At 52.3% G+C, this 26,517-nt stretch overlaps 12 protein-coding genes across 12 annotated transcripts; 5 read left to right on the top strand and 7 right to left on the bottom strand.

Annotated features, from left to right (window-relative positions):
- Nucleotides 1–19: 19 nt before the first annotated feature.
- PUNSTDRAFT_100476 (uncharacterized protein) lies at nucleotides 20–3,028 on the top strand. Its single transcript, XM_007382185.1, has 10 exons — nucleotides 20–257; nucleotides 312–575; nucleotides 628–724; nucleotides 778–870; nucleotides 923–1,209; nucleotides 1,264–2,367; nucleotides 2,423–2,533; nucleotides 2,583–2,643; nucleotides 2,701–2,804; nucleotides 2,861–3,028. The coding sequence occupies exons 1-6, from the start codon at nucleotides 210–212 to the stop codon at nucleotides 2,005–2,007; spliced, it is 1,533 nt and encodes a 510-aa protein (XP_007382247.1). The 5' UTR covers nucleotides 20–209; the 3' UTR covers nucleotides 2,008–2,367; nucleotides 2,423–2,533; nucleotides 2,583–2,643; nucleotides 2,701–2,804; nucleotides 2,861–3,028.
- Nucleotides 3,029–3,244: 216 nt separating this feature from the next.
- On the bottom strand, nucleotides 3,245–5,196 carry PUNSTDRAFT_142680 (uncharacterized protein). Its single transcript, XM_007382184.1, has 17 exons — nucleotides 5,166–5,196; nucleotides 5,019–5,111; nucleotides 4,944–4,968; nucleotides 4,809–4,890; nucleotides 4,728–4,760; nucleotides 4,659–4,670; nucleotides 4,581–4,594; nucleotides 4,414–4,522; nucleotides 4,251–4,355; nucleotides 4,157–4,194; nucleotides 4,046–4,103; nucleotides 3,951–3,996; nucleotides 3,870–3,891; nucleotides 3,799–3,809; nucleotides 3,599–3,734; nucleotides 3,507–3,536; nucleotides 3,245–3,456 (listed from the first exon to the last, which is right to left on the bottom strand). The coding sequence occupies exons 2-17, from the start codon at nucleotides 5,051–5,053 to the stop codon at nucleotides 3,286–3,288; spliced, it is 927 nt and encodes a 308-aa protein (XP_007382246.1). The 5' UTR covers nucleotides 5,054–5,111; nucleotides 5,166–5,196; the 3' UTR covers nucleotides 3,245–3,285.
- A 1,486-nt stretch (nucleotides 5,197–6,682) lies between these two features.
- On the bottom strand, nucleotides 6,683–7,101 carry PUNSTDRAFT_132806 (uncharacterized protein; the record flags this gene model as incomplete). The annotated part of the gene is made up of 3 exons (XM_007382183.1): nucleotides 6,683–6,843; nucleotides 6,896–6,987; nucleotides 7,052–7,101. 3 exons carry the CDS (start codon nucleotides 7,099–7,101, stop codon nucleotides 6,683–6,685), a joined length of 303 nt encoding a protein of 100 aa, XP_007382245.1.
- A 943-nt stretch (nucleotides 7,102–8,044) lies between these two features.
- Nucleotides 8,045–9,040, bottom strand: PUNSTDRAFT_43540 (uncharacterized protein; the record flags this gene model as incomplete). The annotated part of the gene is made up of 4 exons (XM_007382182.1): nucleotides 8,045–8,149; nucleotides 8,195–8,296; nucleotides 8,502–8,638; nucleotides 8,968–9,040. 4 exons carry the CDS (start codon nucleotides 9,038–9,040, stop codon nucleotides 8,045–8,047), a joined length of 417 nt encoding a protein of 138 aa, XP_007382244.1.
- A 405-nt stretch (nucleotides 9,041–9,445) lies between these two features.
- Nucleotides 9,446–10,893, top strand: PUNSTDRAFT_65344 (beta subunit of ribonucleotide reductase; the record flags this gene model as incomplete). Its single annotated transcript, XM_007382181.1, has 4 exons — nucleotides 9,446–9,505; nucleotides 9,562–9,790; nucleotides 9,842–9,906; nucleotides 9,967–10,893. The coding sequence occupies 4 exons, from the start codon at nucleotides 9,446–9,448 to the stop codon at nucleotides 10,891–10,893; spliced, it is 1,281 nt and encodes a 426-aa protein (XP_007382243.1).
- Nucleotides 10,894–11,407: 514 nt separating this feature from the next.
- Nucleotides 11,408–13,474, bottom strand: PUNSTDRAFT_132804 (uncharacterized protein; the record flags this gene model as incomplete). Its single annotated transcript, XM_007382180.1, has 1 exon — nucleotides 11,408–13,474. One exon carries the CDS (start codon nucleotides 13,472–13,474, stop codon nucleotides 11,408–11,410), a length of 2,067 nt encoding a protein of 688 aa, XP_007382242.1.
- A 660-nt stretch (nucleotides 13,475–14,134) lies between these two features.
- PUNSTDRAFT_64945 (WD-repeat-containing protein) lies at nucleotides 14,135–17,696 on the bottom strand (the record flags this gene model as incomplete). Its single annotated transcript, XM_007382179.1, has 14 exons — nucleotides 14,135–14,285; nucleotides 14,339–14,490; nucleotides 14,544–14,993; nucleotides 15,055–15,186; nucleotides 15,238–15,456; nucleotides 15,516–15,689; nucleotides 15,741–15,941; nucleotides 15,988–16,085; nucleotides 16,143–16,329; nucleotides 16,381–16,764; nucleotides 16,819–17,134; nucleotides 17,181–17,446; nucleotides 17,496–17,606; nucleotides 17,661–17,696. 14 exons carry the CDS (start codon nucleotides 17,694–17,696, stop codon nucleotides 14,135–14,137), a joined length of 2,877 nt encoding a protein of 958 aa, XP_007382241.1.
- A 59-nt stretch (nucleotides 17,697–17,755) lies between these two features.
- On the top strand, nucleotides 17,756–19,735 carry PUNSTDRAFT_142677 (aspartyl aminopeptidase). Its single transcript, XM_007382178.1, has 7 exons — nucleotides 17,756–17,945; nucleotides 17,998–18,207; nucleotides 18,259–18,460; nucleotides 18,523–18,745; nucleotides 18,795–18,881; nucleotides 18,938–19,354; nucleotides 19,405–19,735. The coding sequence occupies exons 1-7, from the start codon at nucleotides 17,820–17,822 to the stop codon at nucleotides 19,595–19,597; spliced, it is 1,458 nt and encodes a 485-aa protein (XP_007382240.1). The 5' UTR covers nucleotides 17,756–17,819; the 3' UTR covers nucleotides 19,598–19,735.
- A 4-nt stretch (nucleotides 19,736–19,739) lies between these two features.
- Nucleotides 19,740–20,914, top strand: PUNSTDRAFT_65645 (Brix-domain-containing protein; the record flags this gene model as incomplete). Its single annotated transcript, XM_007382177.1, has 6 exons — nucleotides 19,740–19,932; nucleotides 19,984–20,093; nucleotides 20,147–20,279; nucleotides 20,332–20,587; nucleotides 20,638–20,708; nucleotides 20,763–20,914. The coding sequence occupies 6 exons, from the start codon at nucleotides 19,740–19,742 to the stop codon at nucleotides 20,912–20,914; spliced, it is 915 nt and encodes a 304-aa protein (XP_007382239.1).
- A 445-nt stretch (nucleotides 20,915–21,359) lies between these two features.
- Nucleotides 21,360–23,212, bottom strand: PUNSTDRAFT_132800 (cystathionine gamma-synthase; the record flags this gene model as incomplete). Its single annotated transcript, XM_007382176.1, has 13 exons — nucleotides 21,360–21,377; nucleotides 21,431–21,475; nucleotides 21,524–21,634; nucleotides 21,693–21,746; nucleotides 21,793–21,926; nucleotides 21,990–22,149; nucleotides 22,216–22,292; nucleotides 22,349–22,448; nucleotides 22,504–22,528; nucleotides 22,585–22,766; nucleotides 22,823–22,870; nucleotides 22,920–23,050; nucleotides 23,104–23,212. The coding sequence occupies 13 exons, from the start codon at nucleotides 23,210–23,212 to the stop codon at nucleotides 21,360–21,362; spliced, it is 1,194 nt and encodes a 397-aa protein (XP_007382238.1).
- Nucleotides 23,213–23,622: 410 nt separating this feature from the next.
- Nucleotides 23,623–24,725, top strand: PUNSTDRAFT_132799 (uncharacterized protein; the record flags this gene model as incomplete). The annotated part of the gene is made up of 5 exons (XM_007382175.1): nucleotides 23,623–24,167; nucleotides 24,224–24,284; nucleotides 24,334–24,406; nucleotides 24,462–24,636; nucleotides 24,686–24,725. 5 exons carry the CDS (start codon nucleotides 23,623–23,625, stop codon nucleotides 24,723–24,725), a joined length of 894 nt encoding a protein of 297 aa, XP_007382237.1.
- A 170-nt stretch (nucleotides 24,726–24,895) lies between these two features.
- Nucleotides 24,896–26,452, bottom strand: PUNSTDRAFT_119620 (uncharacterized protein; the record flags this gene model as incomplete). Its single annotated transcript, XM_007382174.1, has 8 exons — nucleotides 24,896–25,043; nucleotides 25,099–25,286; nucleotides 25,336–25,522; nucleotides 25,577–25,797; nucleotides 25,852–26,069; nucleotides 26,128–26,280; nucleotides 26,349–26,369; nucleotides 26,426–26,452. 8 exons carry the CDS (start codon nucleotides 26,447–26,449, stop codon nucleotides 24,916–24,918), a joined length of 1,140 nt encoding a protein of 379 aa, XP_007382236.1. The 3' UTR covers nucleotides 24,896–24,915.
- Nucleotides 26,453–26,517: the final 65 nt, after the last annotated feature.

Here is a 26,517-nt window from a genome sequence, read left to right as displayed (position 1 = left end):
GCGCGCGCCCCGGCTGTCTCGTTGTCCCCGCCTCGTCTGGGTTTCTCCTGGTTTCTCCCTCTCTGTCCGCATCGGCCTCGTCGCTCGCTCTACACTCAAGGTCGTCGTGTCTGTGACCGGCTGGCTGGCCACGGACTCCGCACCTGCCCCCTCTCTTCACTGCCGACTTAACCATCCAGCCCAACACCAACCATCATCCTGAAACAACCATGTGCAAAGCTGGCTCGTGGAAACGTGAGGTCGTCCCCGACCATAAAGTGAGCAAGAACGACCGCTCAGCATAATCTCGGAGTATTCAAATGCCAAATTAGTTCGACTTCGTTGACACCCGCGAGTTCACCGACAATGGCTTCGGCATGCGCATGAAGTATCTGTGGCTCTACATCATCGTCCTCAAATCCTTCCTCGTCTACATCTCCGATATCTTCACGGCCATTACGATGGCCACAACCCACAACTGGTCGAACCAGGTCTTCGCAAATTGTTCGAACACTGCAAACACTGGCTGCGTCTTCATCCCGTTTACAGTGGGCAAATGGATATTCATCGGCTGCATCATTGTGTCTTTCCTCCTCGTAAGTAACGGCTCTTGGTCGCCCAGCTTCATGCCTTGAATATTATCAACAGCTCGCGTACGAAGGACACAAGTCGAAGAAGATCATCGCCAGTCGTGACATCTCTTACGCCTTCACCAACGTCATGGCCAACCACTATTACTCCCTTAGTCCGCCTTGAATTTCACCTCGGCTGTAGTTGCCAAGCTCATGCAATTCCTAGGGTCCTACAACCACTTTTGTTTCTTCAGCCATATCTCTAATTCCACCAAGAAGAAGGACGACTTCGCCTTCTTCATTTTCTTCACCTTCAAGAGTCAGGTCACCCCCTTCACTCGTGTATCATGTAATCTGACGTTATCCACCAGGTTGGAAGCGCCTTCTTCTCGCGGACGCGCCTCGTCAAACTATCAACGCTCTGACCCTTTATGCTATTTACCTCGCCAAGCACGACAAGGGCCCATGGGATGACTTCACAAAATACTTCGCTGGAAATACCTTTGTGACGACGGTGTTGACGTTCTCCATGCTGTTTACCGTCTTGATCTGCGCTGGCTCCATGCTCATGCTCATCATCGCGGGTGTTTGCTACGTCCCCTGGCTCTGCTACATACAGGGCAACCTGAAGGAATACGTCTGCCACAAAGTCGACAAGGTATGCGTCAGACAATTCTCTTCCAGCTTACAGCATCTGATACCTGTGGTCCAGCGCATCGCCGAGATTATCCGCCGCCGGAACAAGCAACGGCTCCAGAAGGCGCAAGCTCTTGCGAAGAAGGAAGCCATGGGCGACTTCTCCCATCTCAAGAACAAGAAGGGCGAACTCGTCCACCAACCTCTCCCCCAGCCTACCCTGCCCAACGTGTCTTTGGACGATGATGAGTTTGATGACGGTGCCTCCCAGAAGACGCGAGGCCCGGCTCCGTCGACCTACACCCAAGACACTTACTACTATAACGCCGACCACAAGGCCGCTTATCCTCCGAAAGACTACGCGACTACCGACTACCCTCCTATGCCTGCCTACGCCGGCCAGCCATACGGCCAACAATATCAGTCGACGCAGAGCTTCGGTGATGACCGAACACTGTATGGTGATGACCGTGGCGCAAGCAAAACCCAGCTTGATGGGCCTGACCAGTACCACTATGGTGCCGGTCAGCAGCCCGACTACGGTCAGCAAGACTACGTCCATGATCCCCAGGCATACCCCCATGATTATCCAAATGCGCATTCTCAGTATTCCACCACAGGGTATGCTGCATACCCCGAGGGTCATGCGCACACGGGCTCCATGGATGACCGGCTGCCCACACCGAACTTGGCGTACGATCAAGATTACCCCAGTCCGACGTCAGGTGGTCCACCTCCCCGTTCATTTGCTGGTCAGATGGGCGACGTAGGGAATATGACGAGTGGTGGTAATGGCCAAGGTTATGGGAGAGCGATGTAGGACCGAGTTAGGAATAGCGCTGAGCATCCGGACCTTCGTCATGTATGGATATGTATATATTCCGTTCCTCTTAGTATATCTTTATCATTATAATGTGGGTATGGTTCGCATTTCGACAATGTAGTCAACACCACCAGAAGCATTCAGTCCAGCTCTTGCGCACCGCTAAGGATGTCATGGCGAAGCTTGAGTAACCCTCTCCATCCGTTTTCGCTCACGGGTGACCGCGTCCATTTTACGCCGCCAGGCAGGTCCATAGCGTTCAGAGGGGTCAGGCATCGACGGTTCCTGTATTGGTCCGTAACGAGAGGGTGGAAACAGAATCCACGTCAACTTCGCATTGACCAGACCAATGGGTATCTGACCACGTCATGAGCGATGCTATGTGCAACCATATGGTTCGGAACGAACTTACAGGCCCCAAACGATTACTGTCACCAGAATGGAAGAACTCGTCTCCCTCGACCCAGAGGTGACCTTCAGGCACGATTACTTCATGATCGGGATAGGGAGGCAAGGTCATAACCTGTTTCGTACGTTATGCGGAGGGCCTTGAGATATGATGTACGGCTTACAGTGTCACCGGCGAGAGCCACCACCCGCTTCACCATCAAATATTCGGGATCAAAGGGAGACCTATGACCGAGCCTTGTCAGTCTGTACGCTTCGAGATGAACACTCAGGAGACGCAACTTGAAAGCAATTATGTCTCCTCGCTTTAAGCTTCTCAGGGCTTGTACGGTCCGGTCGAACACCGCAACATCTTGCCAGAGCGACTCATCAGGATTAAGAGTAGGCTAGCTAACAAATGAGAAGCCCAGCGTCCTGATCGTGAACACTTGAATATACGAACTGTCATGCTCCGACCGGATATTTGTTTGACCGTATAGAAATTCTTCGTGAAGACAATACCACTAGGCAGCCATACGAAAGCAGAGGCTGTCCATTTCAGCCTCGGGTACTGGTTGAGAAATTGACGTAGTCCACGAAAGATCGTTTGCGACATGAGATCACTGGTACGTGATGCGTCTCGTTCTGGTAGGGGCACACATGCCGTAACGCGCGTACAAGTTTGCCTTGCGTGGTGGTGCACGAAATCCTCAGTGCGGACACTGCCAGCGTCTAGGAGCATTGTACAATTGGACAGACTATGTCATTATGCAAGAAAACACTATAAAGCGACGATAGCAATGCGATGGAGAATGCAAGTAGTACTGTGCGATGCAGATTAGCTTACAGTAAAGTCTGAGGAGTTCAAGGAACACCCGAGGTTCAGTGTTACAAATCGGGCATACTTGCCCGCCGGGAATTTTTGTCCGTTGCCAGGGTTGATAAACTCTGTTGAGTTTCGCTCCATTCGGGTTCAAGCCCCGTCAGGTTGCGTCTGTTTTTGAGCGATACAGCATCTTCATCGTTGTCTATAGCGATTGATTCTGCATGACTGGCGAACTTGAACAAGGAGTCAGGTGGAGGAGTTATGCGTAACATCATACACCCACGGCCAGGATGTTAGTATCTCGGCGTTGACCCTGCATGGGATTGTGGTCAGTCGGGCTCGCACACGAATCCAAGCCCCCAGCGAAAGACGCACGTCGTGGCCGCTCATGGTCGGTAAATCCGAGGTGTCGTTCCCGCCGTACTTCGAACGCAGATGCTTACGCGCATTCAACGTAGTGAGCAGCGTGAGGAAGTATAGATCCGCCAGCGGAATGTTTATTGCAAGGTGCCTTCAGGGATCCGCGGGTCAGCATGTCATTCTCAGTACTATGCGGAAGACTGATAAAAACTCACAATCCTGATTTCTACGTGTCCTCAGGTTGAATCTTTGGTAAACAGTAGATGCGCAGCGGCCGCGCACTCACGACAATCAGAAAAAACAGTAAGCTGTTTTTTGGTCGTCATTAATGCAGATATCACGGTACTAATTATAGCGAGATGCATACTTCAATATTGCCCATATGGTCGTCAAGAGTCCGTTTTGTATGGTCACTGTCCATTGTTATCGATGTGAGCAGGACATTGTGTATAGAGTGCGTACTGAGCGTTATTCTGTTGATGAGATTGTCTGATGCACGGATGCCTGTTTTATGGTTGCGCTGTTCCTCACTTCATTACGTGCGGGCCGCGAGATATTCAACACTGAACGTACCAGGCATATGGATAAAACGACCGTTACTGTCACATCGCCTGTGATATGAAGCTTAGGTGTCTATAAGGGATATCGAAGACATCGAAATGCTCACAAAGGGCGGCGCATGCGAGCCACACGACAACGATCGACTTGAACTTCGTGAAGTCCAGAATTTCGGGTATCCATATCGGCGCCAAACTCGTACCAACAGAGCCGACTGTTAATATGGCATAGATCAATCAGTGATAAATGGTGGAAAGCGCTATGGAACCAACGAAAGGACGTCACGGCAAGGATGGCGACGACGAGCGCTATCCATCGGTTGTCTGTTAACACACGTATCCGGTAGCCGAACCACAGTTGGCAGAACATGGCTACAATCCCCTGAAAACAGCAGGCAACGGGTCAGACCTCGTGTCCTCTTGGAGCTGACAATGCTAACATTGAGTGAAGATCCTACAAGTCGGCACGATCTGATGTCAGACTGAATCACGAAGATTGTCTATCTGAGGATGTTCACCTGCTGCCACGTCTAGGGAGACAGGTGTTAGTTAAGGAGAATCATTGTGAGAAACCACCCATAACGTACTCCAGTTTGCTCGTAGAAGCAGATCCGTTTGTCCTTCACCAATCAGTATCCTACTTACGAGGGGAGAAAGAGGTTTCTCACCCCAATGTATGACCAACGCGTCGTAAGCCCATTGAGCATTGACCGCTGTATGGAGAGCGCTAAAAACAGAGATTACGGATATCTGTATACCCTGCTGCTCAGGGTGCGCCACATGAGCAAGCGCGTTCAGCTCACCGCTACTTTCATCCATGTCGGATCACTGAGGTCGTTTTCAGCTCACAGGAACAAGTGATACAGATGCAACCTTACTGCTTGTAATGTGCATAGTATATGATGGTTTGCATCACCGTGATCCCACTGAGGAAAAGACTCGTGTAGGTTCCGATGAGGATATAACCAGCGCTAAGGTATTTCGAGTCATAAGTTTCGAACTTGGCGCTAGCTGCAAGAACTAACGCCACTGAGGCCGGGTTGAACTTGGCGTCGCTCATCAGGCGAGTAAACGCAAGCTTGTGGAACAGACAGCGCAGAGTATGAGTGGTCCAGCACCCCTATTTGAAGATTTCGAGGATGCGGAACCAATGCGGACTCGACTGATCTCGGCAAGGCCGATGCGCGGTTCCATGACTTTCTGGCTGCGCGGTTTGAAATTCCTCGTAGAGCCCGGCGCTAACCAAAAAGGGTAGGCTAGGTGAAATCGCTAGCCGACGACATGTCTCTACGTTGTCTCCGGATTTGATCTGCAGTGCACCAAATTCGATAGCTTGCACACAAAGAAAGTGCCCGGTCAACAGAAGACGCCCTTCTTGGTCGTTCGAGTTGTCGGAAGCCCTTCCTTCCTGATCGGGAGAGGATATTCTGTAGCACTCTGATTGATGGACGACGACGCGCTGAGAACTTGTCGATGTCTTGTGCCGACCTCGGCTACGTAATACGCCAGTAATATACCGGGACGTTTTCGCAGCGTCGATCTCCATGACATCTGCGGCCTGGACAAATTTGATTCTCCTGTGCCGAGTGATTTGCGGTGGATCGAAGGGCGTCAAGCTATGCACTCCGGTCGACGTAGAGCGAAATATGGGTGTCTTGTCCAAGGGAGAGTATGCAACACGACGGCGAAGAACCCGTATGTCCCGCCAATCCACTAACGGAGTCTTCGCCAGGAACCAGAGATCCCCGATTCCGACGGGGGAAGGCTCGGACATTTCTGGGGTTCAGGGCCCAACGACGGACGTACGATGCAATCGTGCATTCACACCTGTCAACCTCACTGAGATGATCTTGATATTCGCGCAAGATGCCTCAATACCGGCGCGTGTCCTCACGGCGGCGGCATCAGGCCTCATCGTTGCGACGGCCTTCCTGAGCACGTCATTGTTTCTCGTTGCAACACCCGTCTGTCGATGAGATCGGTGAACACCTATGAACCTTACAGACTTGTCTAGGCCCGACGGCGATCTCTTGTGGACGCACGATCGCTGATCGAGGGTATATGTCGCGTCGAAGATCGAAACATGCAGCTCTTGTTATGGCTGTACAAAACTGATATACATCCTGCTGCAGGGATCGAATCATGAGTAGGACCAGGAGATCGAACCACAACAACTGAGCGTCACAAAAGCAGCAGGAACAATGGGTACGAAGATGAAAATGAAGACGGTTGCATTTGGGAGCAATATATTGCAAAGAAAGATCCGACAGCGTACCGACGTAACCTGCGGGTGTGGGGTCCGTAGCAACGCTGCGGTGACAGAAGGGCAATACGGCGAGGTCCGCTCTCAAGGGAAGACCTTGACGTGAACCTTCTTGCATAGACAAACCGTTGGCGATCTGGATGGCGTTATTGAGGACATGAAACAAGCAGGCATCCCCGGGGTAGCACTATAATTGATCATGGTGTAGCCACGTACACTCGAACAGCGGGACTGTCTGTTTTCGCAAGTCACCACTCATCTCGCAATACATAGAAGACACTACCGCTGTTTCTTGTCCTCCGCCGTCGTAACCGTTGATTCTGAAGGAGAATCATGTGAAGTCTTGAGTGGAGTATCTTCGAAGATTGACGTGATGATGTAGACAACGAGGACAGTATTGGCAGAGAACACAGCAGTCAAAGCGGCATATGTAGTATTCCCTGAGTGACGAGTTGGTCGAGTGAGTCAACCATGATGAACCATGAGACTCACCTCCGTAGAGATAGATTGACGAGGCATAGTATGTCAGCAATGGAACGATGGCCAACGAGACGGCAAACAGAACGAGTTTAACCAGGACTCCGCTAGACATTACAGGGAGATAGAGGTTGAGTGGTCGGCGACAAACAATGGGCCACAGATACGTACCCCTTGGCGGATTTATCCACAGCCCTTGCCATTGCTACATGTTCGCTCATGGTGCGACCAAGGTGCGACCCTTCAAGTTGAAGCCTGAAGAAGCTCGAAAGCGACGGGCCATCGTATAGCCACGTGCCTGACTAAGGCTGCCAACACCGCCACGGTGGTACTCAAGGAAGTCGGACTTGGAGTCACTATCACAGTACTGTAGTACTGGCGCTCCAGCTGCAGTCGCATGACTGAGCAAGTGAATAAATCTACGTCTTGAGCTTTTTTGCGGGGCAGGTTAACTTGGTCCGTTCTTTCTTCCTGATATTCTCGCTGCTCACAGCCACCGTTATACGCTATCCCCAATATTCGCAACTTAATGGCAAATGTAGTTCGGAGGCAACTATTCTCCGGTCCCCGTTGTCGAGCCTCCGTGACGTATCTGAGTAGAATAAACATAATACACCGATTGCGATGCGCAAGAGACCAGCCAGCCAAGCAAGCGAGCGAGCCTCAAGCCAGCAGATACCCCGAGCGGGAGCGGGGGAGGACGACACAGCCCCTTTTCTTTTTTGGGCGTGAGAATTCCCCTTTTAGGCAACAGCCTCTCCTCGCGCACCGATGCCCGACAACCGTATCGCGTTCCACGAGCTCCCGAAGCTTCCTACCACCCTCAAACCGCTCTCAAAGTTTAGGAAATACCTTCTTCAATGTGCCACATCTATCACGACCTAGGCCGCCTACAAAACTCAACATCGACGCTTTTCCACCCTGGATCTGAGGTTTCCTCGAAAACATGAAGCCGCCGCTCGTTGCACCTGCTCTGAAGCTGCTCCAACTATCTGCCCATGTTTATGTTTCTTATCTTGAGATTTCCATCACTCTAGGGGACTCCAAGGCCGCCCTAGAATTACCCAGAATCGTGTCATCCTCTCATTTTCTCCTCCCCAATTATTTTCTCTCTCGATCGTCTCGAACTTGCTGAGTCACTTCTGACGATCATCATGCTATTTCTTACGAGCTGGCGTTCTTGACTACTTCAGACGGAATCGTGAACGAAATCTGCCAGATAGTGGTCTCACACTTCTTAAACGAAGTCAAAATACCGGAAGAACGGTGCTACGGATTTGAATCATGATTGAACACGTGCACACGGAGACTTACTCCCTCCTCATCGACACATACGTGCGTGATGAGGTTGAGAGGGATAGAATGTTCCGGGCGGTTGACACCATCTCGTGTGTGAAGAAGAAGGCGGAATGGGCACTGCGCTGGATAGAAGACAAGGACAGCAGGTTTGCAGAGCAATTAGCGGCCTTCGCCGCGATGGAAGGAATATTTTGCAGTGGGTCCTTTGCTGCAATATTCTGGCTCAAGAAACGAGGCTTGATGCCGGGTTTGACCTTCAGCAACGTTTATAAGCCGAGACGAAGGGACGCACACAGATTTTGCATGCTTACTTTCCTCATACCTGCGAAGACGCCCGCGTCCGGATGCCATACTGGAGATTGTGAGCGACGCCGTGCGCATCGAGCAGGGGCTTTTGACGGGTAAGGCACGTCCAGCCGTTAAATCCGAACACCGTGTACTCATTACGTCGTAGATGCGCTATCTGTTTCGCTCATCAGAATGAATGGCGAGTTAATGTGCCGATATATGGAATTCGTCGCTGATCTCCTGCTCGTTGCACTCGGGTGTATGAAACATTACAACGCTGCCAATCCCTTCGACTTTATGGACTTGATCTCGCTACAAGTTGCTTGCTTCGCCCTTTATCCACTGACACGTGGCGCCTATAGGGCAAGACTGACTTTTTCGAAAAACGGGTTAGTGAGTATTCGCAGACCGGGGTAGCTTCCCAAGATCAGGGCAGGAAACAGCAACATAGTCGATTTTTGTGCGTGTTTCTTCCATACACTAGTGCTTTCAAGGCTCACCGTGCACTGCCACCAACACTGACGAGGATTTCTGAATCGTTCCATCGTCTGAAACTTGGTTCGACGTTGTCATAGGCTCACAACTTCAGCTCCTGTGCGACTGTCTTCGCCGATGAGACCCTGACGGAGGGGTGTAGCCGTCGCCTGTATAATATATCACCCTGCTCAGACACGGCATGACAGTACGAGGACCGCCTCGGTGTTTCGCGTTATCAGTATTAGACGCGCTGATTAATTGAATCATGGCGCGACGCGACGCGTTGACGAATCCACCTAATCACGTTTTGTCGCGCTTGTGGCCCCAAAACAAACAAACACAACGCGTTGAATCACGTAAACAGAGCCAAGCTGCCGTCGGGCTTATAACCAGTTTTGCTGTCTGCTCTCGACTTCAACCACGGTCTCTTCCGCCGCCAGCCTACCAGCTGTAAATTGCCTCGTCCGTTATAGACACATCCTTTTCACCGACTCATCACCCATGGCTACCTGTGTTACCCCTCCTCGCGCCGCGTCACCTCAACCCTCTCCATCTAAGAAGGTTCGTGCCGTGTCGTGTCGCGCCGTGTCTCATCCCTTTCTCATAACTACTGTTAGGCTGCGGCAGCCCTCGAAGCTTTCTCCCTCACGACCCCTATCAAGCCTGCCAAGACCATCAACGACGAGCGGCTATCTCACTCACCGAGCTCGGTTTCTGACGAGCTTCCCGAAATGAACTTCCTGAAGGCCGAGCACGCCACACAGGTCTCTGAAGAGGAGCACAAGCTTGAGACCACCGTCGAGGACCTCAGGACTAGATATGTTGGTGAGGTTGACCTCCCGGAGGGTACGTCAAGCAGTTTCCTTCCACGTATATATCGACTCATCGTCGGTGAAGACCAGGAACCTCTCTTGATGGAGTCCAAGCGTCGCTTCGTATTGTTCCCCATTCAGTACCATGAGGTAAGTTAAGTACAGCTTGCATTTGATACGTATCTAAGCCCTCCCTCCCTCCCTCCATAGATCTGGCAAATGTACAAGAAGGCGGAAGCATCGTTCTGGACCGCAGAGGAAATGGATCTCTCCAAGGACTTGCATGACTGGAACAACCGCTTGAACGACAACGAGCGCCACTTCATCTCGCACGTCCTTGCTTTTTTCGCCGCTTCCGATGGTATCGTCAATGAGAACCTCCTCGAGCGTTTCTCCAATGAAGTGCAAGCTGCCGAAGCTCGGTGCTTCTACGGCTTCCAGATTATGATGGAAAACATCCACTCCGAAACTTACTCTCTACTCATTGACACCTACATCAAGGACCCTGCGCAACGAGACTACCTTTTTGACGCCATCGAGACCATTCCCTGTGTCAAGCGCAAAGCTGATTGGGCAATCCGCTGGATCAACGATCAACGCAGTGGATTCGCCGAGCGTCTCGTTGCATTTGCCGCCGTGGAGGGTATCTTCTTCTCCGGTTCCTTTGCCAGCATCTTTTGGCTAAAGAAGCGTGGTCTCATGCCTGGACTCACCTTCTCCAACGAGCTCATAAGCCGCGATGAAGGCATGCACACCGACTTCGCCTGCCTGCTTTTCTCGCACTTGCGTCGGCGCCCCCACCCTGAGGTCGTCAAGGCCATTATTGTTGAGGCGGTCGGCATCGAGCAAGAGTTCCTGACGGATGCCCTTCCTGTCGCCTTGATTGGCATGAACGCGAAGCTCATGTGCCAATACATCGAGTTCGTGGCAGACCGTCTCCTCGTCGCTCTCGGTGGCGAAAAACACTACAACGTCACCAACCCCTTCGACTTCATGGACATGATCTCCCTTCAGGGCAAGACGAACTTCTTCGAGAAACGTGTCAGCGACTACTCGAAAGCCGGTGTTGCGACATCGAAGCACGGTCAAGCACCAGTCGAAGGCGAGGCTCCCCCTGCAAGCGCCAAAACATTGTGAGTATCCCGTTTACTTCTGCAACGCTCTTGACTCATGTCACCACAGTACGCTGGATGAGGACTTCTAGATTCGATCTCTATTTATTGTCATCCTCGTTGCTCTCCGTCGCATTTGTCTTCAGCCACATTGCATCTATCTATCTGTACCTCCTACATTGTATTAGTTTAGAGTTGGACACCCGCACTACCTACATCAACTGTATCCACCTCTCCATGTTTGTTATTACGACGAAAAGCATAATAAATTTTCGCCTTCCACATCCTCTGGATCATATGTTTGCAATGCTACATTCAGTATGATGGTACCTCCTTACTATACCTACAAAAGCGCCACGGTATTGAACACTAGGAAGGACCGTAATATTTCTGAAGTTCGCGAAGTCCTGCTTCGGTAGCAGATACCGACGCGTCGGTATCGATCTAATGCAACAACCACATCAGTGATACAAAGAACGAAATATGACGTGGGATGATAATCGGAGAAAAAGCGAACTGTAGTGAACTCGTAAAATTGATCAAACGGCATAACCCCATTGCACGTCTCCTTCGGTGGAGTTTGGGGTAGGACAGCGGTTAACTTCTATTGTCGTCGTCGAGCTGAGGAATTCCTGACGCTGCTGACGACGCATTCGAGAGAGTGCACCGGACTTATGCAGGTCAGCTTTAATGAACGCTTGCAAGTCCGGGGAGAGCGGGGAAGAGCCTGGCGAACGCTCAGGAATGAAGAGGACGTTCTCTGCATCCGGTTCAGGCGACGGCGTTCTGGATACAGGCGGGGAAGCAATTGTGTCCGGTGCGAAAGATGGGAAGTCCGCGTCGGCTCCGCCGTGCGATGATGATGCATCTTCCCTCGAAGATTTTGAGCGTGGAGGTGTCAGCTGTAACTCCGTCCTAGCCGGAATGAATAAGTCCGGGGGTCTAGGTAATGGCCCATGTGGAGGAGAGGTAGCGCGAGGAAGCATGTGGACCGGCCGGCAGAAGTTCACAGGAGGCGCCGAAGCAGACGGACTGCTTACAGCAGTGTGGAAGGGACGCGAAGATTGAGGGGTGAACGGCGAAAAAGCTTGACTGTCTTCGCTTCGTGATGAAGCCCAGCTCAGGGCGCTTTCGAGCGGGGGTGTCGCCAAAGGGATCCCACGTGTCACGTCTGTGACGATGGGCGGTAGCAGCTTCTCTGTCGAGAGTTGCGGTAGTTCGGCGTTTTTGTCCCAGGGTGGCGGTCTTTGTCGGGGAAGTGAGAGGGGCGGGGTAGGAAAGCCGGAGGGCGCCGCTGCTGGAGAGTCCGGCGCCGTTGCTGCAGCAGAAAGACGGAACTCCTCTTGGACAGCCTCAAGATGAGAAAATGCGTCGAGCAAGGCGCTTGAGCGATGTTCGTCTGTGCCCGTTGGCATGGGCGGCGTCCGTGAAATGCGAGAGTAGGAACCAGAGTCGGACCAAGTTTCGTTATGCCTTCCAGAGTTGTATCGCAAGTCTGAAGCACTGGAATGATAAATCGGATAACGCGGGGTCTGCGTACGGGCACGAAGTGCCAGAGCTTGATGCGATTGAGTCCGCCGTGCCACCGAGACAGGGCGCGGCATTGCCGATCCTGCGGCGTCCACCGCATTCGCAGACATTGATCTGCCTAATAGCGGGGCCCCGCTCGCTGAATCTGGAAGTGAGGAGTCCTGGGTGTCCTCTTCGTCGGCCTCAACCAAAAACCTTTGCCATATGCCCTCCAGATTAGGCATGCTCTGCTTGTTTGGAATGGTGGATTTTTTGACAGACAATGCAGAGACGGTCGCTTGGTGGTCCAAAAGATCCGGAGGAAACGACGGTGGCACATGCGAAGGGGGAGGAAGACGCGCAAAAGGGTCATCACCGCCCCAGTCCGACTCAAAGAACGACAGTTCCCTCGTTGGCTCCCTGATTGTTCGAGCAGGTGCAGGGGGAAGCGGTGGTTTGTGTTGGATAGTCGGGGGGGAACGAGTATGTGCGCCTAAGGATTTGGAACGCGAGCGATGTGGTTGTTCGTGAATGGTTTGTGCAGAGGCACCGTTGCGGCGCGGTGTATGATCGGGTTGCACTATCGCGTTGGCTTTCCTCACCGGCCCCAGAGTTGGTGGATGATAGGTGTTATGAGTGGTGCGCTGTACAGGTTCGGGAGAATGTACAGAAGCCACCGTGCCACGAGAGGAGAAAGGGTAAGGGTGACCCGTGTGATGCGACGTCGAAAGTCCGAGTGCAGAGGGGGGTGGAGAGGGGCGAGTGAAGGATACGAACTCCTCGTCCGAATCGACTTGCGATAATATGCGCCGAGGTGCATTCCACGGAGCAGCAGACGCGAGGTCAGCATGACGCGGTGCTGGCGTACGGTCACTCGAATTTCCATGGGTTTTCTTGGGTGTCGCTCGAGGCTTAGACGGCGCTGGTCCTAGCATTGGACCTAAAGACGACAGCATGGCCTCAACTTGTTGTGCTTTCTGCCGCTGATTGTCTGAAGTATCGGAACTGCTGTAACTGCGTCCCGAAGATGGACCAGAGGATCCCCGAGACTCTTTTCGCTTGACGGTCGCGGACCGCGTACCGAACATGGCCCTCATGGTAATCGCAAAGCTGATCAATATCGGTCAGAACGCGGTCTGCAGCAGGCACCCTGCAGCACGCACATCGACTATGTTCAGGAAAACCAAGGGCAAGCCCAGCAGGGAGTTGCCACAGCCGACTCGACGGTAGCGAACAGGACCGCACGACACGTAAACTCGCGAGAATTATTTGGAGGTAATAGGTGCCGAGGCGACTATAGACCGTTGGCGGTCGCCTGTGCGTACCGCGGGGCCTTCCGATTGCACCCCAGCAGACGAGTACGATATGGGTGGGCAAGTTAGGATGGGTGGGCAGAGCAAACCTCCATTGCGGTCGGAGGTGGGAAGCGAGGTCGCTTCCCGGACTATTGTATGAAGACGGACGGTGAAGATGAGAGGGATCTCTTGCGCCCACGATGCCAATCTGACTCAATTTGCAATCGCGTGCCTCACTACATCCAACCTCACGCCTTTCACATCTGCGCCGGCGCTGTCACGCTGTGCGCGCGGACATCACCGCTGCACGGAGAATCGATCTCATTTTGAAGCGAATGTATACAGCATCAACCCCTCCTGCGCGTTTCAGCCCAGGCCAAACGGCGAGGCGAGGACGCTCGCAGGCAGTCGCGGGCCCCAATGCGAGGCATAACTCCCGACCGCTCCCAGTTCATTGACGGTTCAAGCTTTGATATTAACTCGTTTCCTCTTTCGGCCGTCCGCGATTTTCGCTCTGACCTTGGCCTCATCCAAGCCTTCCTCTTCATAGAATTGTGCCGTTCGCGAGGCTTCATTCTGCCGTCGAATGTACTCCAACGCCGCGAGGTTGTAACTATATCGGGCCATGCATCAGCCATGGGTAATGCACAGTAAATCTCGACGCACCCTATCGTCTGCTTCTGCTTCGCGAGAACGGACCGAAGGTGCTTTCGAAGCGGAATGAGCGCTGTGCGCATGACGCGGTTGGCCACAATCTGGTGATGATGCGTTTTCAGCAGGAAAAACAAGACGCGGCATGTGAGCGTTATGTTCCAATCCTGGGTAATCACGGTCAAAGACTGGACCAAGCCGAGAGTAGAGAACAACCGACCCGCTTGGCCCATTCATCGAGGTACCACATGAGACTGAGCACCTTTCCGAACGGCAAGACCAGCAAAGCGTCCTCCAGTGCCGCATTGGGTATCTTCTCCACAACCCGGAGCACCCACCCTTCCGGCTCGACATCATACGCAGTTAGTACCGGGTTCCGCTGAGGCGGTGGGAGCCGACTGGCATCTTCTTCGGAAAGCTTCGCCTTATCCGCCTCCCACAGGGCAATCGCAGTCCTTTCCCCGTCCGCGAGATCAAGGGCCTCGACAATTCGCTCACCGGCCATGAGCGTCTCCGTCGTTTGCTTGTGTACGGCGGTCGCTTCCGCCGAGTCCATCGTGGCGCCGTCTACCCCTGATCCTATAGCTGCATCCTCGCGATTCATAGTGTCGGTGATCCCAGAGTCATATATAGCTTCGAGTTCCTTTTCCCGCTCTTCTTCCAGGAATAGCTGCGAGCGGGCGATGAGACGTTAGTCGGAAAATGGGTAAGGGACATAGTGCAATCCGTACCTCATCGTCAAGTTTCTCCCATACCCGGATAGACTTATCGTGCGACCCAGTGACCACCAGTTTACCTGCGTGACTGACTGCCAATGCCCAAACCTCCGAATGGTGACCTTCCAGTTTCTGGATATTCTCGAACTGCAGATGTGGATGTCAGACGCATCCTAACTCATAAACAAAGCCCCTGACCTTGTCACCATCCCAATACTTGACCATTCTGTCCTTACCGACCGTCCAGAAGTAGTGCGACTCGTATTCGAACGCGACCTGCATGACGCTTTCGTCATGCGCGAAAATCGACCTGTGACAATCACCGAAATCGAGTCCCCAGATTTTGACGTTCTTGTCCGCGGAGCAGGTTACAATCAGCTTGGAGTCATGCGAGATGTCCATTCCTAGCACAGGGAGCTGCATCGCAGTACGCACTCAGAAAAGCGACAGAAGCAAGAAAGCTATCATCTAGGTACCTTGTGGCCGTAGAGTGAAATGAAAAATTTCAACGTATCCTCGTAAAACACCTTGACGGTAGAGTCAAGCAGTGCGACCGCGAGTAGCTTCCCGTTCGGACTGTATCGTACAGCGAGTACGTCATCAGTCATCTTTAATGTCTTCGTATGCACCAGGGTAACTTGTCTCCCGTCCTATTGCAATACATGGTCAGCGCCTGAGCGTGGTATGTACACTCATTGCACACGTACGCTGTCTTCGGAGTTCCTGTGCTTGACGTCCCAGAATTTCACATCCTTATCGGCACTGCCAGTCGCTAGAGCCATCTCGTCTGATCGCAAATGCATCGACCATAGAGTTCCCTTGTGCGCTTCGATCGTCTCCAACAGCGTCGAGGATGCAATATCGAATATTTGCATTTCCCCGCTTTTTGTACCGATGACGACCTGTTGAGGATGAGCAATGCGTGTTTGGATTAATGGGATACCTTACGTGGCGATCGCTAGGAAGGAACATGCTGCAAATGGCGTAGCCACAATCCAGCGTCCGAATGCAAGAGGTGGTCTTCATATTCCATATTTTCAAGGAGCCTACGCAACAAACGTGATAAGTAGAAGAACGTTATGGTCTGTACAACAGCGACTAACCGTTTGATGCCGAAGCCAGAAGCGTATCGTCAGAACTCAAGCAGAGCGTACGAACGTCATTTCTGTGACCTGGAATGTCTACCGAATAGACACGGGTAGCCTCCGGCAGATCTTCTTTTGACTTCGACTTTGAGGGAGGTGGTATGCTATACACTTCCAGAGCATTGCTCGCGAGTGCCATAAACAGCTTCCCGTCACGGCTTAACATCGGTATGAATAGAACATGGGCGCAACTTACAGGCGTGCCGCCTTTTAGATTCTGTTGCATGTCCCCAGGTCCGAAATCGAAGGAGCGAACCTTGCCGGTAGCCCTGATTACGAGATACGGCGTGAAGCGGTCCACAAGATCGATATCTTCCTCTACGCCATCCTCTTTCGGATCGTCAGTTGCACCACCCGGCCTACCCTTTCCACTCTTCTCCACTTGCTTTTCTTTAGCGCGCTTCTTCCTCCTTGCCTGCTTCTTCCTGATCTCCTCCTCGGTACGTATACGGAAAATTTCAACGGACCGCTCGTGCGATTGCACCGCAAAGAAGGGTTGGGAAGGATGAAAGGAAACTTGGGTTACGCGATTGCGTGAAGAAAGAGGGAGTGAAGAGAGTGGGAGTACGACCTTGGGCACCTACAAGCAATCAATCAATCACTGTGCTATGGTTCGGTCGAGATGACTACATACTTCGCCGGGGGCTGCGTCTTTGAGCCTCTCCTCATACGGAGCAGTATCCAACGTCCATGCCTTCAGCTCGCCCTCTCCACTTCCGGTGAAGGCTAGGCCCTGTTGGGTGTCCACCGCCAAGGTCCAAACCTCCGAGCGATGAGCCACTACGGTTTGGATACAATGCTGGGTGGATAGATCCCACACTTTCAATAGTGTGTCCTTGGACGCGGTCAAGAGCAGCCCGGTTCCAGGAGAAGTGGAATTTGAAGGAAGATTTCCCGAGTCAACTGAGAGGAATCGAATGACTGTTATCTGGTCCCGGTGTCCGCGCAGTCTGCGTGTGTTGAGTATGATTCATAGGTCGACACAAGAGTGCATACCTGAACAGGCCAACTTCTGCAACCAAATCCCACACGATGAGATCCGTATCCTGAGAACCTGACGCCAGCCTCGTCCCAGTTTCATCATATGCTAGTGCAGAGACCGCTTTCTTGTGCCCGTTGAGTGTCGTTATGACGGAGCCCGAGGCATTGTCCCAGATGCGGATGGACCCGTCGGCGTAACCGACAGCAAATGTACTCCTCGTTGGAGAGGACAGGATGCTCGTTACTTCGCTACGATGTCCAGCCTCGTGCCACATTGCAACCTTGAAGGAAATGAATGGATAGTTGGAGACCTCAGACGATGACGCTCACCATTTGGCCCTTTTTAACGTCCCACACGAGGACATCTTCCAGTGCAGGGACGTAGGCGAACTTGCCATCGTATACGGAGTTAGACGATGCACTGCATATCAAGCCAAAGGCCTACATGCTCGTCAATCAGAATGACGTGCCAATGCCTACAACTATGGGACGTACCTCGGTGGGCCCATGCCGAAAGTAGCTCTGGACCATGGTGAAGATGAAAACTTGCACAGCCACGTTCTATCTTAGTATCGCACACCGCGCTCGCAGTCAGTAGCTCCTGCTGAACTCGCCTTTTCTCACCAACCTTTGTCTTAACCCTGCGAGCTAGGAATGATGATCCACCAATCGGGCCCAGAGGCAGCAACAAAGTTTCTTTCCTTCGTCAATGCTTCACCGACACCGTTCCACGCTATCCATAATGCGAGCGTGAGGCTCGAGAACGCTGGTTTCCGCAAGGTGCAACCCCCTGTAACCTCCATCTCTGCGCTTCCTGATCGCGGATACGCAGATTAAGGAAAAGGATGACTGGGAGAAAGACTTGACCGAAGGTGGAAAGTACTACTTCACGAGGTTAGTCTTCGTTGTCCACTCCTTTGCTTTCAACGAACGGCTGTGCAGGAACCAGAGTGCTTTGCTTGCATTCACGCTCCCGAAGGAATGGAAAGCCGGAGCTGGCCTATCGATTGTTGCCACGCATGTCGATAGCCCCAACCTTCGTGTACGAATCCACTCGGCATTCAATAACGTTAACACTGAATGTCTCGTATAGGTCCGCCCCGTCTCCAAACGGACCAAGGCAGGCTACCTCCAGGTCGGCGTTGAGACTTATGGAGGAGGCATCTGGCATTCCTGGCTCGACCGTGACCTGTCTCTAGCCGGTCGTGTCGTCGTGGCGAGCCCTAACGGCTTCACATCTCGTTTGGTCAAGGTAGACAAGCCTCTCATTCGCATCCCAACGCTTGCCATCCATCGTATGTTGCGTTCGCATTCATGGAAAGTACTATGCTGACAATGCGCAATCACGGAAACCCAGTGGATCGCAACGTGAACGAATCTCTCAAGTTTAACCAGGAAACGGAGTTTGTTCCAATCTTAGGATTGGTGGAGTCACAATTGAACGCGCAAAGAGAAGCACCTTCGTCATCCGACAAGAAACCGGGCGCGTCTAGTGTGCAAGGGAATCATCACTCTCAACTGCTGGCCCTCCTTGCGGAAGAGTTGTCAATCAAAGCAGAGGAGATTCACGACTTTGAACTGTATGTTAACTCACTATCTTGTCGTGCACCACGGGCTCACCATATCCAGTCATCTGTATGATACACAACCGTCCGTGCTCGGAGGTATTAACAACGAATTCATTTTCTCGCCACGCATGGACAATCAATTCTCCTCGTAAGCATGCAACATCCCAAAACTGTGTGGGGACTATCATTCATGCGGGCATGAAGATTTGCGGCGGTGGAAGCTCTTGCTCAGTGGGCTTCCTCCACTTCAGCGGGTCCGCTCGAAGGCAACGTGAACTGCATCGCACTGTTCAATCACGAGGAGGTTGGCAGCGTCTCCACCTCCGGTGCGGATTCCTCCCTCATCCCGTCGCTCTTTGAGCGTCTGTCACCAACACCTGCGGCTTTCGCTCAATCGATCGCGAAGTCGCTGCTCGTTTCCGCTGATATGGGACATGCGCTGCACCCCAACTATTTGAGTAAGCATGAGGACAACCACCAGCCGAGGATGAACGGCGGGATTGTTATCAAGACCAATGCCAAACAGCGTTACGCTAGCGACGCTATCGGCACCTTCCTCGTAAAGAAATTGGTCGAAAGGAAGGGTGGCCAGGTGCAGGAGTACGAAGTTCGAAATGACATGTACGTGGCCTATTAGTTCCATCACCAAAAGCGACTCATTATGTTGACAGGGCATGTGGATCGACTGTTGGACCAATGTTATCCAAGATTGGCGTTCGCACTGTGGACGTTGGCTGCGCACAGTTGTCGATGCACTCAATTCGAGAAACTGCTGGATCGCATGATGTACAGAACGCGATTGATCTCTTCACTTCGCTCTTTGAAGGCTTCTCAGAGCTGGACAAGCAGCTCAGCATTGACTAATAAACTACCCGCGGCTGTTCAACCTCAGTGTGTATATAATATATAGTATTTTTTGGGACAGGTCGAGGATTTGTCACGTGCATTTCATAGCATCATTGATTTTTTGTGCACCTGTAAGTCTACCTGCCTCTGTATCTCCATCATGCTCCGTCGTCAAGCTCGTGAACGACGACAATACGTATATGCCAAGTCCCTCGAAGCGCAAGAACGCCAGACCTACGAACGCAAACAGCGCATAAAAGATGCTCTGGCCAGTGGCAAGCAACTTCCGACAGAGCTCCGGAAGGATGCCAAAGATCTTGGGCGTGATTTAGCCTTCGACGATGCACAAACCAGTGAGTGATTGCATGGATATATTGGGGTTCTGATATACATGTGACCACCAGAGCCTTCTAACCATGTTGACAACGAGTACTCTCGTGCCGGAATGGAGGACCCGAAGATCATCGTGACTACTTCGCGTGACCCTAGCTCCAAGTTGCTACAATTTGCCAAGGTACATAGGTACATCCTCGTTCCCAATAACCTTTTCATCAGACATCATGTCAGGAAATGCGCCTCGTCTTCCCCAACTCGCACCGAATAAATCGAGGAAACTATGTCGTGAAGGAGCTCGCAGACGCTTGCCGAGCAAACGATGTCACGGACCTGGTTATATTACACGAGCACCGTGGTACACCCGGTACGTGTCATTGCCTGCGCGTCAGGTTGGCTTGTTCTGAATAAATTCATAGACGCTATGATTGTTTCCCACTTCCCGCACGGGCCCACTGTTTACTTCAGCCTTCATAACGTTACCCTTCGTCACGACATCGCATCGTACAAATCATCGACAGTATCAGAACAATACCCTCATCTCATATTCGAGAACTTTAGTTCCAAGCTAGGCGAGAGAATACGGGACGTACTAAAATACCTTTTCCCTGTGCCGAAGGAGGACAGCAAGCGAGTGATGACTTTCGCCAATGAGAATGACTTCATTTCATTCCGGTACGCCTTTCCGTGACCGTTCAGCGTGCCGCTCGCCAAAATCCTTCCAGACATCACGTCTTTGTCAACATTCCTCGCTCGGTGCAACTCGCTGAGGTGGGGCCGCGATTCGAAATGAAACGTTAGTGTCATCGCTGGCTCGTGCTGTTGACATGCTGAGCAATAGCCACAATAGCGTACGAAATCCGGCAAGGCACCATAGAACAGAAGGAAGCCGACCGCGAATGGGTGCTGGCGCATTATTCTCGAACAGCGAAGAAACGTCGCCTCCTGACTTCGAACACCTACATGTCCGAGTCGGAACCCACGAAACGTACTAAGCGTTGACGTGGTCATGGTTGCGGGCTTAGCCGTGCTGGAGACCAGTATACGTTCCGGTTGCATCCTTTACCTGGGCCTTCGACACCAGACCTGGCATGCGTGCATTCACCTGGATCAGATCAATCTACGCACACTACTTTCAGGCACCCAGCATCCACGGAGAAATCTCTCAATCGGCGAGATGTTGCTGGTGCGCAAAATGTATCACGCAGGTGTGCCACTGCCGTGAAGGGGATTGGCGCTGTCTTGGTCGTCGGAGTATGCTCATGCCATTCACGGTCCTAGGATGCAAGTAGCACAGCAGCGTTCCAATTTTGTGTACTAGTGAAGTAGTCGAGTCAATTGTTTCTGCGTTAGACGATGGTCAACGCAATGTGTATATTGCGAGCTGTATGTTTGTGTTTATCACGGTGAGGATGCATGCTCGGAGGCGGAGTAGAAGCTGGTATGACTAGAGTTTCGCCTTCTCCTGTGAACCGGGAAGATTAGTCGTTGCTGTAATGAAAGTGATAAACACACTACGTTGACGAGGCCTTGGAGTGCCCTACGCATGTCGTCTTTCAGGTCCTAGACGGCACTCAGAGACTGCTCGGTATGCGCACAGTCATAACTCACCGATAAGTCCTCGATGCCGACGCTGATTCTAATGAGGCGTGGATCGGCGCCTGGGTCGGATTGCCGGCGCTGTTCTATCAGGGACTCGACACCACCTAGCGACGTAGCCGGCTTGATACACGTGCGGTTATTGAATACGCAGTAGTCGAATGTTACGGAATGATCGCACCACGAAATACTTCAGTGCATGCGGAAGTAGTTCTGCATGCCGGGTGTCCTTCATCTACGACATGTCAGCATGCGACGCACGATGTCTCGAATGAACTCACGAAGATGGAGAAAGTAGCATTCCAGCCGCCCTCCATCTGATCTTTTGGATCCCATCCTCGCTCATTCTTGCCCTGTAACGAGGAGTGCCAGACCGTCTCTATGATCCCGCCGGGAACGCCATCAACGAGCGTCCCTGACCGCGCAGGCAAAAGTGTGAGACGTTGAAAAAGGGCGACCACCGAGAAACAGATATTACCTGGCTTCGCCGCTGCAATCTTCGCAAGCCATTGAGCGAGAGCGGTGGCGGTTTCACTTTGTCTAGGGACACGAAGATGTAAAGTCCGGAGTGAACGAAGGAGGAGCCAAGCTTCGAAAGAGCCAATCATGTTGCCCATGTATGTACGATTGCTCCATAGCTATAATCGATATCAGTCGGACGTCAGCGATGACCATAATCAGCGAGGATCTGTATCCGCGAGTACCTTGTTCCATTCTTCTTGGGTTTGGACGACAAGAACGCCAGCGAGAAGATCAGAATGTCCGCCGAAATATTTGGTCCCTACACATGCGTGCCATTGAGCGTCGGTCGATTGTACCATGATGAATATGCTTTACCGCTGTGCATTACGCAGTCTGCGCCCCATTTGAATGGGTACTGCAGGGGTGGCGGCGCGAAGGTAGCATCAATCACCAAATTTCCTCCGACACTGTGGATCTGAATTAATAGCCATGAGTATGGGTTACATTCCGGGTTGTACGAGCACTTTCACCTTGTCGGCGTAATACTTGATATCCCTGGGGTAGAGATGATTCAGATTTGCGTATGTAAGCATTGTGCGTTGAAGATATACCTCACTTCGCCAGTGGGGTTCAGCGGGGTTTCTAGCCAGCACAAATCACCCTCCTGGTACGGCTGGTCCAAGTCGATAACCTTCAGATCGGGTCGCAACTGCTTGATAACTTCGATTGTCATGTGGCAGCCATGATAACCATTTGTGATAGCAACACGCTTGGGATTATAGAAGACGAGGGCCTGAGCCGTGTTCTGTCAGAATGCTCCGTAGTCCAGTGCCTCAAAACGGTTCTTACAGCGTATGCCGCAGCTAGACCCGACGCATAGGTAATCGCATGACCGCCCTGAGTAGACATCAACACAAGAGAAACAGCCTGCATGGTATATACTCACGTTTATCTTGCTGAGCACCTTCTCGGCTCTGGTACTGTTGCTCTGGGTGTACCTCGAATACAGGTGACGTTCTGGATTCTGCCAGTCGATTTCGTGCGTCTTTACGCTATCGGGATGCGGAGCGCGGAAGGCTGAACGACATGAGTGATGCACAAGCCGCCCCCTAGACAGCAGCCATCCTTACTGGTCGTGACCGAGATTGATGGGGCGACCTCGGAATGAACATTGTGCTGGTCATCTGCATGCATCAACTCCGTTCCGCTCAGAGCCGTTCTCTTAGGAGAGACAGCCATCTTCCAGAACACGTTAAGACGTTTCTGTGTGATGGTAGTGGAGGTCACTTGGATAGCAGGATTATCCCCCCGAGAATGAGTCACCCGCTTCTTCCACGATTCGGAGGTCGAACGCGTCGATCTTATGTCGCAAGCAGATTACAGGAGCACGTGATCGAGCGACATCCCGACGGCATAGTTCGGCCCGGAAGGCGCAAGGGCCCCGGAGTGCAGATCGGAGTCGACAGCTGTCCATCGGCCTGCAATGGCACACATCGTCCTGGTTGGATTTGCATATGAACCGCACCTCTATCGTTCTGCGCGTCAACGAACGGCTTGGCCTCGAACTATAGCTATCTGTCTCAGTCTACTCCAGCACATCTCGAAGACGCCGGACGTTCACAAGGGCAAAACTCATATTTCTCGCCGCTATGACCTGGATGATCTTGTCGACGGCGCTGTTGTGGACTTCTCTGGTTCTGCCGCAACAGGCGCTTGGCACGGCGGTGGACTCTGCACGGTTGCAAGCTGAGGCTCGGGCGAAGTACACCAAGGCGCACTCGTTAGCGGACGCTGGCAAACCCTTCAACTTCTCTACGCGCGATGGCTGGCAGACTATCAACATCACCGACTTGAACTACAAATACCAGCGCAATCTGGAAACCGCTATTGATCAATCTGACACCGACCTCAAGCCGAATGAAAACCGCTTCGAGAACCATGAGGATCGCCAACACTCGAGCGGCGGACATCATTTCTGGGACAGGAAGACAACCAAGACGAAGAAGAAAGGCAAGAAACATAGCAAGAAACCTACCAAGAAACCCGCCAAGAAGAATCACGCGTCCAAGGTGAACGCTGCTGCGAAGGGGGATTCCGCGACGACTCAAGTTCTGGCCAACGTGGACGGCGCGGTGAAAGACCTGTCCCAAATAATGTCCGGTATAGGCGAGAAGGAAGATGTTATCATAACTTGGTAAATTCTTTGATCGACCTACCTCGTTGTCAAGTTGACCGTACGTCTTTTCTCAGGTATACCGGAGAGGATCTCTTAAACCCGAGCTGCTGGCCAGAGTCGGACTGGGCGCCGACAGTATGTGCGAAGCAGTAAGCCTTATCCTGCCACTCACAGACACATCTAGGATGCCTCCTTCGTGGCGGCATTGACATTGGACGGATGGACGAGCAAACCACAGTGTTTCAAGTTCCTCGAGAGTGGGCTGTCCATTTGAATCGTCTTATCAACTGCACTAACGTTCGCGTATGGAAGTTTGCCACACTCCGCAGAAATGCATCTTCGTCAGAGTCGTGGACACCTGTGCAGGATGTGCTTCGGGTTCCAAGCACGTAGATCTTACCCGAGCAGCGTTCGGCGAGCTCGCCGATTTTGATGAAGGGATCTTGACCGTTCAGATGAGGCTCGCCACTGACCCGAACGATGACTGGTGCGTTATACATGTTATGCACGGTGACCATCAGTTTATGGTTTCATAGGTTCGACGAGCTGTGGGGTCCGAAACCGGGTGCAAACTAACGGCCTTGAGTGATTCTGGTTCTCTCTTGATCGCTCTCATCGTCATTGTTGATAGAAGTGCAGCATATTTTCCAAGTCGACAGTCTAGCGTAGCCGGCACCTCTTAGCATACTTATTCGTGATTTATACACTCCTTTGACATATCCTTATAAGGGTAGGAAGCTGGAGCTGGCATTGCGCGCGCTGAAAGTTAGCGTTTACTATTATACAGTTCGAGGAAGGCAGCTTTGTCCTCCCACCCCATACCAACGCGCTTCATTTTGCCCACCTGGGCGATGAGCGCGGCGCAAGCTTCCGAGAGCTTGTCGTCAACGCGTCCTAAACGGAATCGGTTTCTTACTGTGGAAAGTGGGACATATCGTGGAATTCATACCAGGCAACACCTCGCTTTGCAAGAAAGAACGTGAATTCGGCGACTCTGATGCTGGAAGGAGTCGTATTGATGATGTCAAAGGGACTAGAGAAGTCACGAGCGAGAGTACGTGCGGCAGTGGGTTGAGGGTGGTGTTGGAAGGTATAGAACGACTCAGCGTCGGATGGAACGCTGTTGGTGGATCATATCTACCACGAGATCAGGGATAGCAGGTAACATGTAGCGTTGAATACCTACCTCACACACATAACCCATACATTCCAACCGCGAACTGGAAGCTCCGTCACGGTGTCCTTGAACACGTCCGCGAAGCGAAGAAGTCCGCGACCGTTGCTTGTCGTGCACTCGGGAAATACCACTATGGGGCGGTTAGAGCTTCGACGGATATCGTCCAGAGAATGAATATGCGGGCTCTGCTGTAAGGCTGAGAGCGTGATCGTTGAGAAAGGCTAGCCATCAAGCTGAGCGTCATGGTTACCATAGGGCGGGGTCAAGCCTGTTTGGCGGAGCATCGTTAGGAGCGATACTCTAGTCCATCCACGGATGGTCGCTTTGGGAGTCGGCGCGCGGAAGGATGAGGATATAGCGGCGCTTCCCGTGCCAGTGCGCCTGCCAGGCGTTGAGGTGATCGGTGTAGCATCTTTCGATGCAGCCACCACAGGCGCATCCGCAATCGGGAGGACGAACTGCGGGTCGAACCTACACGTCGAACCCTGAGTCTTGAGATAGGCGGGGTCGAAATACGGAACAGACCTGAACGCGAGCCAAAGGACCTCTAACCACGACACCCAGTTAGAGACAATAATGTCTCCCGCAGCGGGTGTCCAGCCACCCTTCGATTGTAACTTGGTGCGCTTTCTGGGGGCGATTTCGACGGGTATCCAGACTATACCGGACAAGAAGAGTGCCGTCCGTGCAAAGATGGCCACGAAAATTCGTCTCAAAATCCTGTGCAACGCAGGCACGGGTACCTGGGCGCATTTTGAAAGTTGCTTGGAACATTGTACTTGGGAAAGCATAGGGACCTACGGTGACGAGAAGTGCAACGCGGACCAGCACGAATGACGCCAAGCTGACGGCAAGCAGTACCAATGCGCGTATGGCCCCGAAGACATAACCGACCGGGAGAAGTATCTTCACAGGAAGATCATTGCCTATTGGAGGGACAGGCGTAAGGAATGGCTTTCGTTAACGTGTAGTGTTCAGCAGTGGTTCTTTAACTGGTCCTATGCACGCCGGAGGTATCGTACCTGGATGCCAGTCCCCGGATCCTGAGGCGAGATCAGCTTTATGGAAAACACCCAGATTCATGCTACAGTGCAATCACCCGAAAAGCAGAGTATTTTTCCATCCGGTGAACGTACGAGCTCAACGTTGTCGCGCTGCAACTTTTCCAGGATCGTCACCGCCACCGGGCTT

This window comes from Punctularia strigosozonata (genome assembly GCF_000264995.1).
Source record: "Punctularia strigosozonata HHB-11173 SS5 unplaced genomic scaffold PUNSTscaffold_4, whole genome shotgun sequence".
Lineage (NCBI taxonomy): Eukaryota > Fungi > Basidiomycota > Agaricomycetes > Corticiales > Punctulariaceae > Punctularia > Punctularia strigosozonata.
Note: the sequence above shows the minus strand (reverse complement) of the source record. Positions and strands in the feature narration are given on the sequence as shown.

What these genes read in the sequence shown, in the direction of transcription:
- PUNSTDRAFT_100476 (XM_007382185.1), top strand. Translation starts at nt 210, where the DNA reads ATGTGCAAAGCTGGCTCGTGGAAACGTGAGGTCGTCCCCGACCATAAA. An exon ending in CAACCACTATTACTCCCTTA is followed by an intron (nt 725 to 777) that starts GTCCGCCTTGAA and finishes TGCAATTCCTAG; the next exon opens with GGTCCTACAACCACTTTTGT. An exon ending in CATTTTCTTCACCTTCAAGA is followed by an intron (nt 871 to 922) that starts GTCAGGTCACCC and finishes GTTATCCACCAG; the next exon opens with GTTGGAAGCGCCTTCTTCTC.
- PUNSTDRAFT_142680 (XM_007382184.1), bottom strand. Translation starts at nt 5,053, where the DNA reads ATGCAAACCATCATATACTATGCACATTACAAGCA. An exon ending in CCTTGCCGTGACGTCCTTTC is followed by an intron (nt 4,356 to 4,413) that starts GTTGGTTCCATA and finishes CCATATTAACAG; the next exon opens with TCGGCTCTGTTGGTACGAGT. An exon ending in ACCATATGGGCAATATTGAA is followed by an intron (nt 3,892 to 3,950) that starts GTATGCATCTCG and finishes ACCAAAAAACAG; the next exon opens with CTTACTGTTTTTTCTGATTG.
- PUNSTDRAFT_142677 (XM_007382178.1), top strand. Translation starts at nt 17,820, where the DNA reads ATGATGATCCACCAATCGGGCCCAGAGGCAGCAACAAAGTTTCTTTCC. An exon ending in ATGGACAATCAATTCTCCTC is followed by an intron (nt 18,882 to 18,937) that starts GTAAGCATGCAA and finishes GCGGGCATGAAG; the next exon opens with ATTTGCGGCGGTGGAAGCTC. An exon ending in TACGAAGTTCGAAATGACAT is followed by an intron (nt 19,355 to 19,404) that starts GTACGTGGCCTA and finishes TTATGTTGACAG; the next exon opens with GGCATGTGGATCGACTGTTG.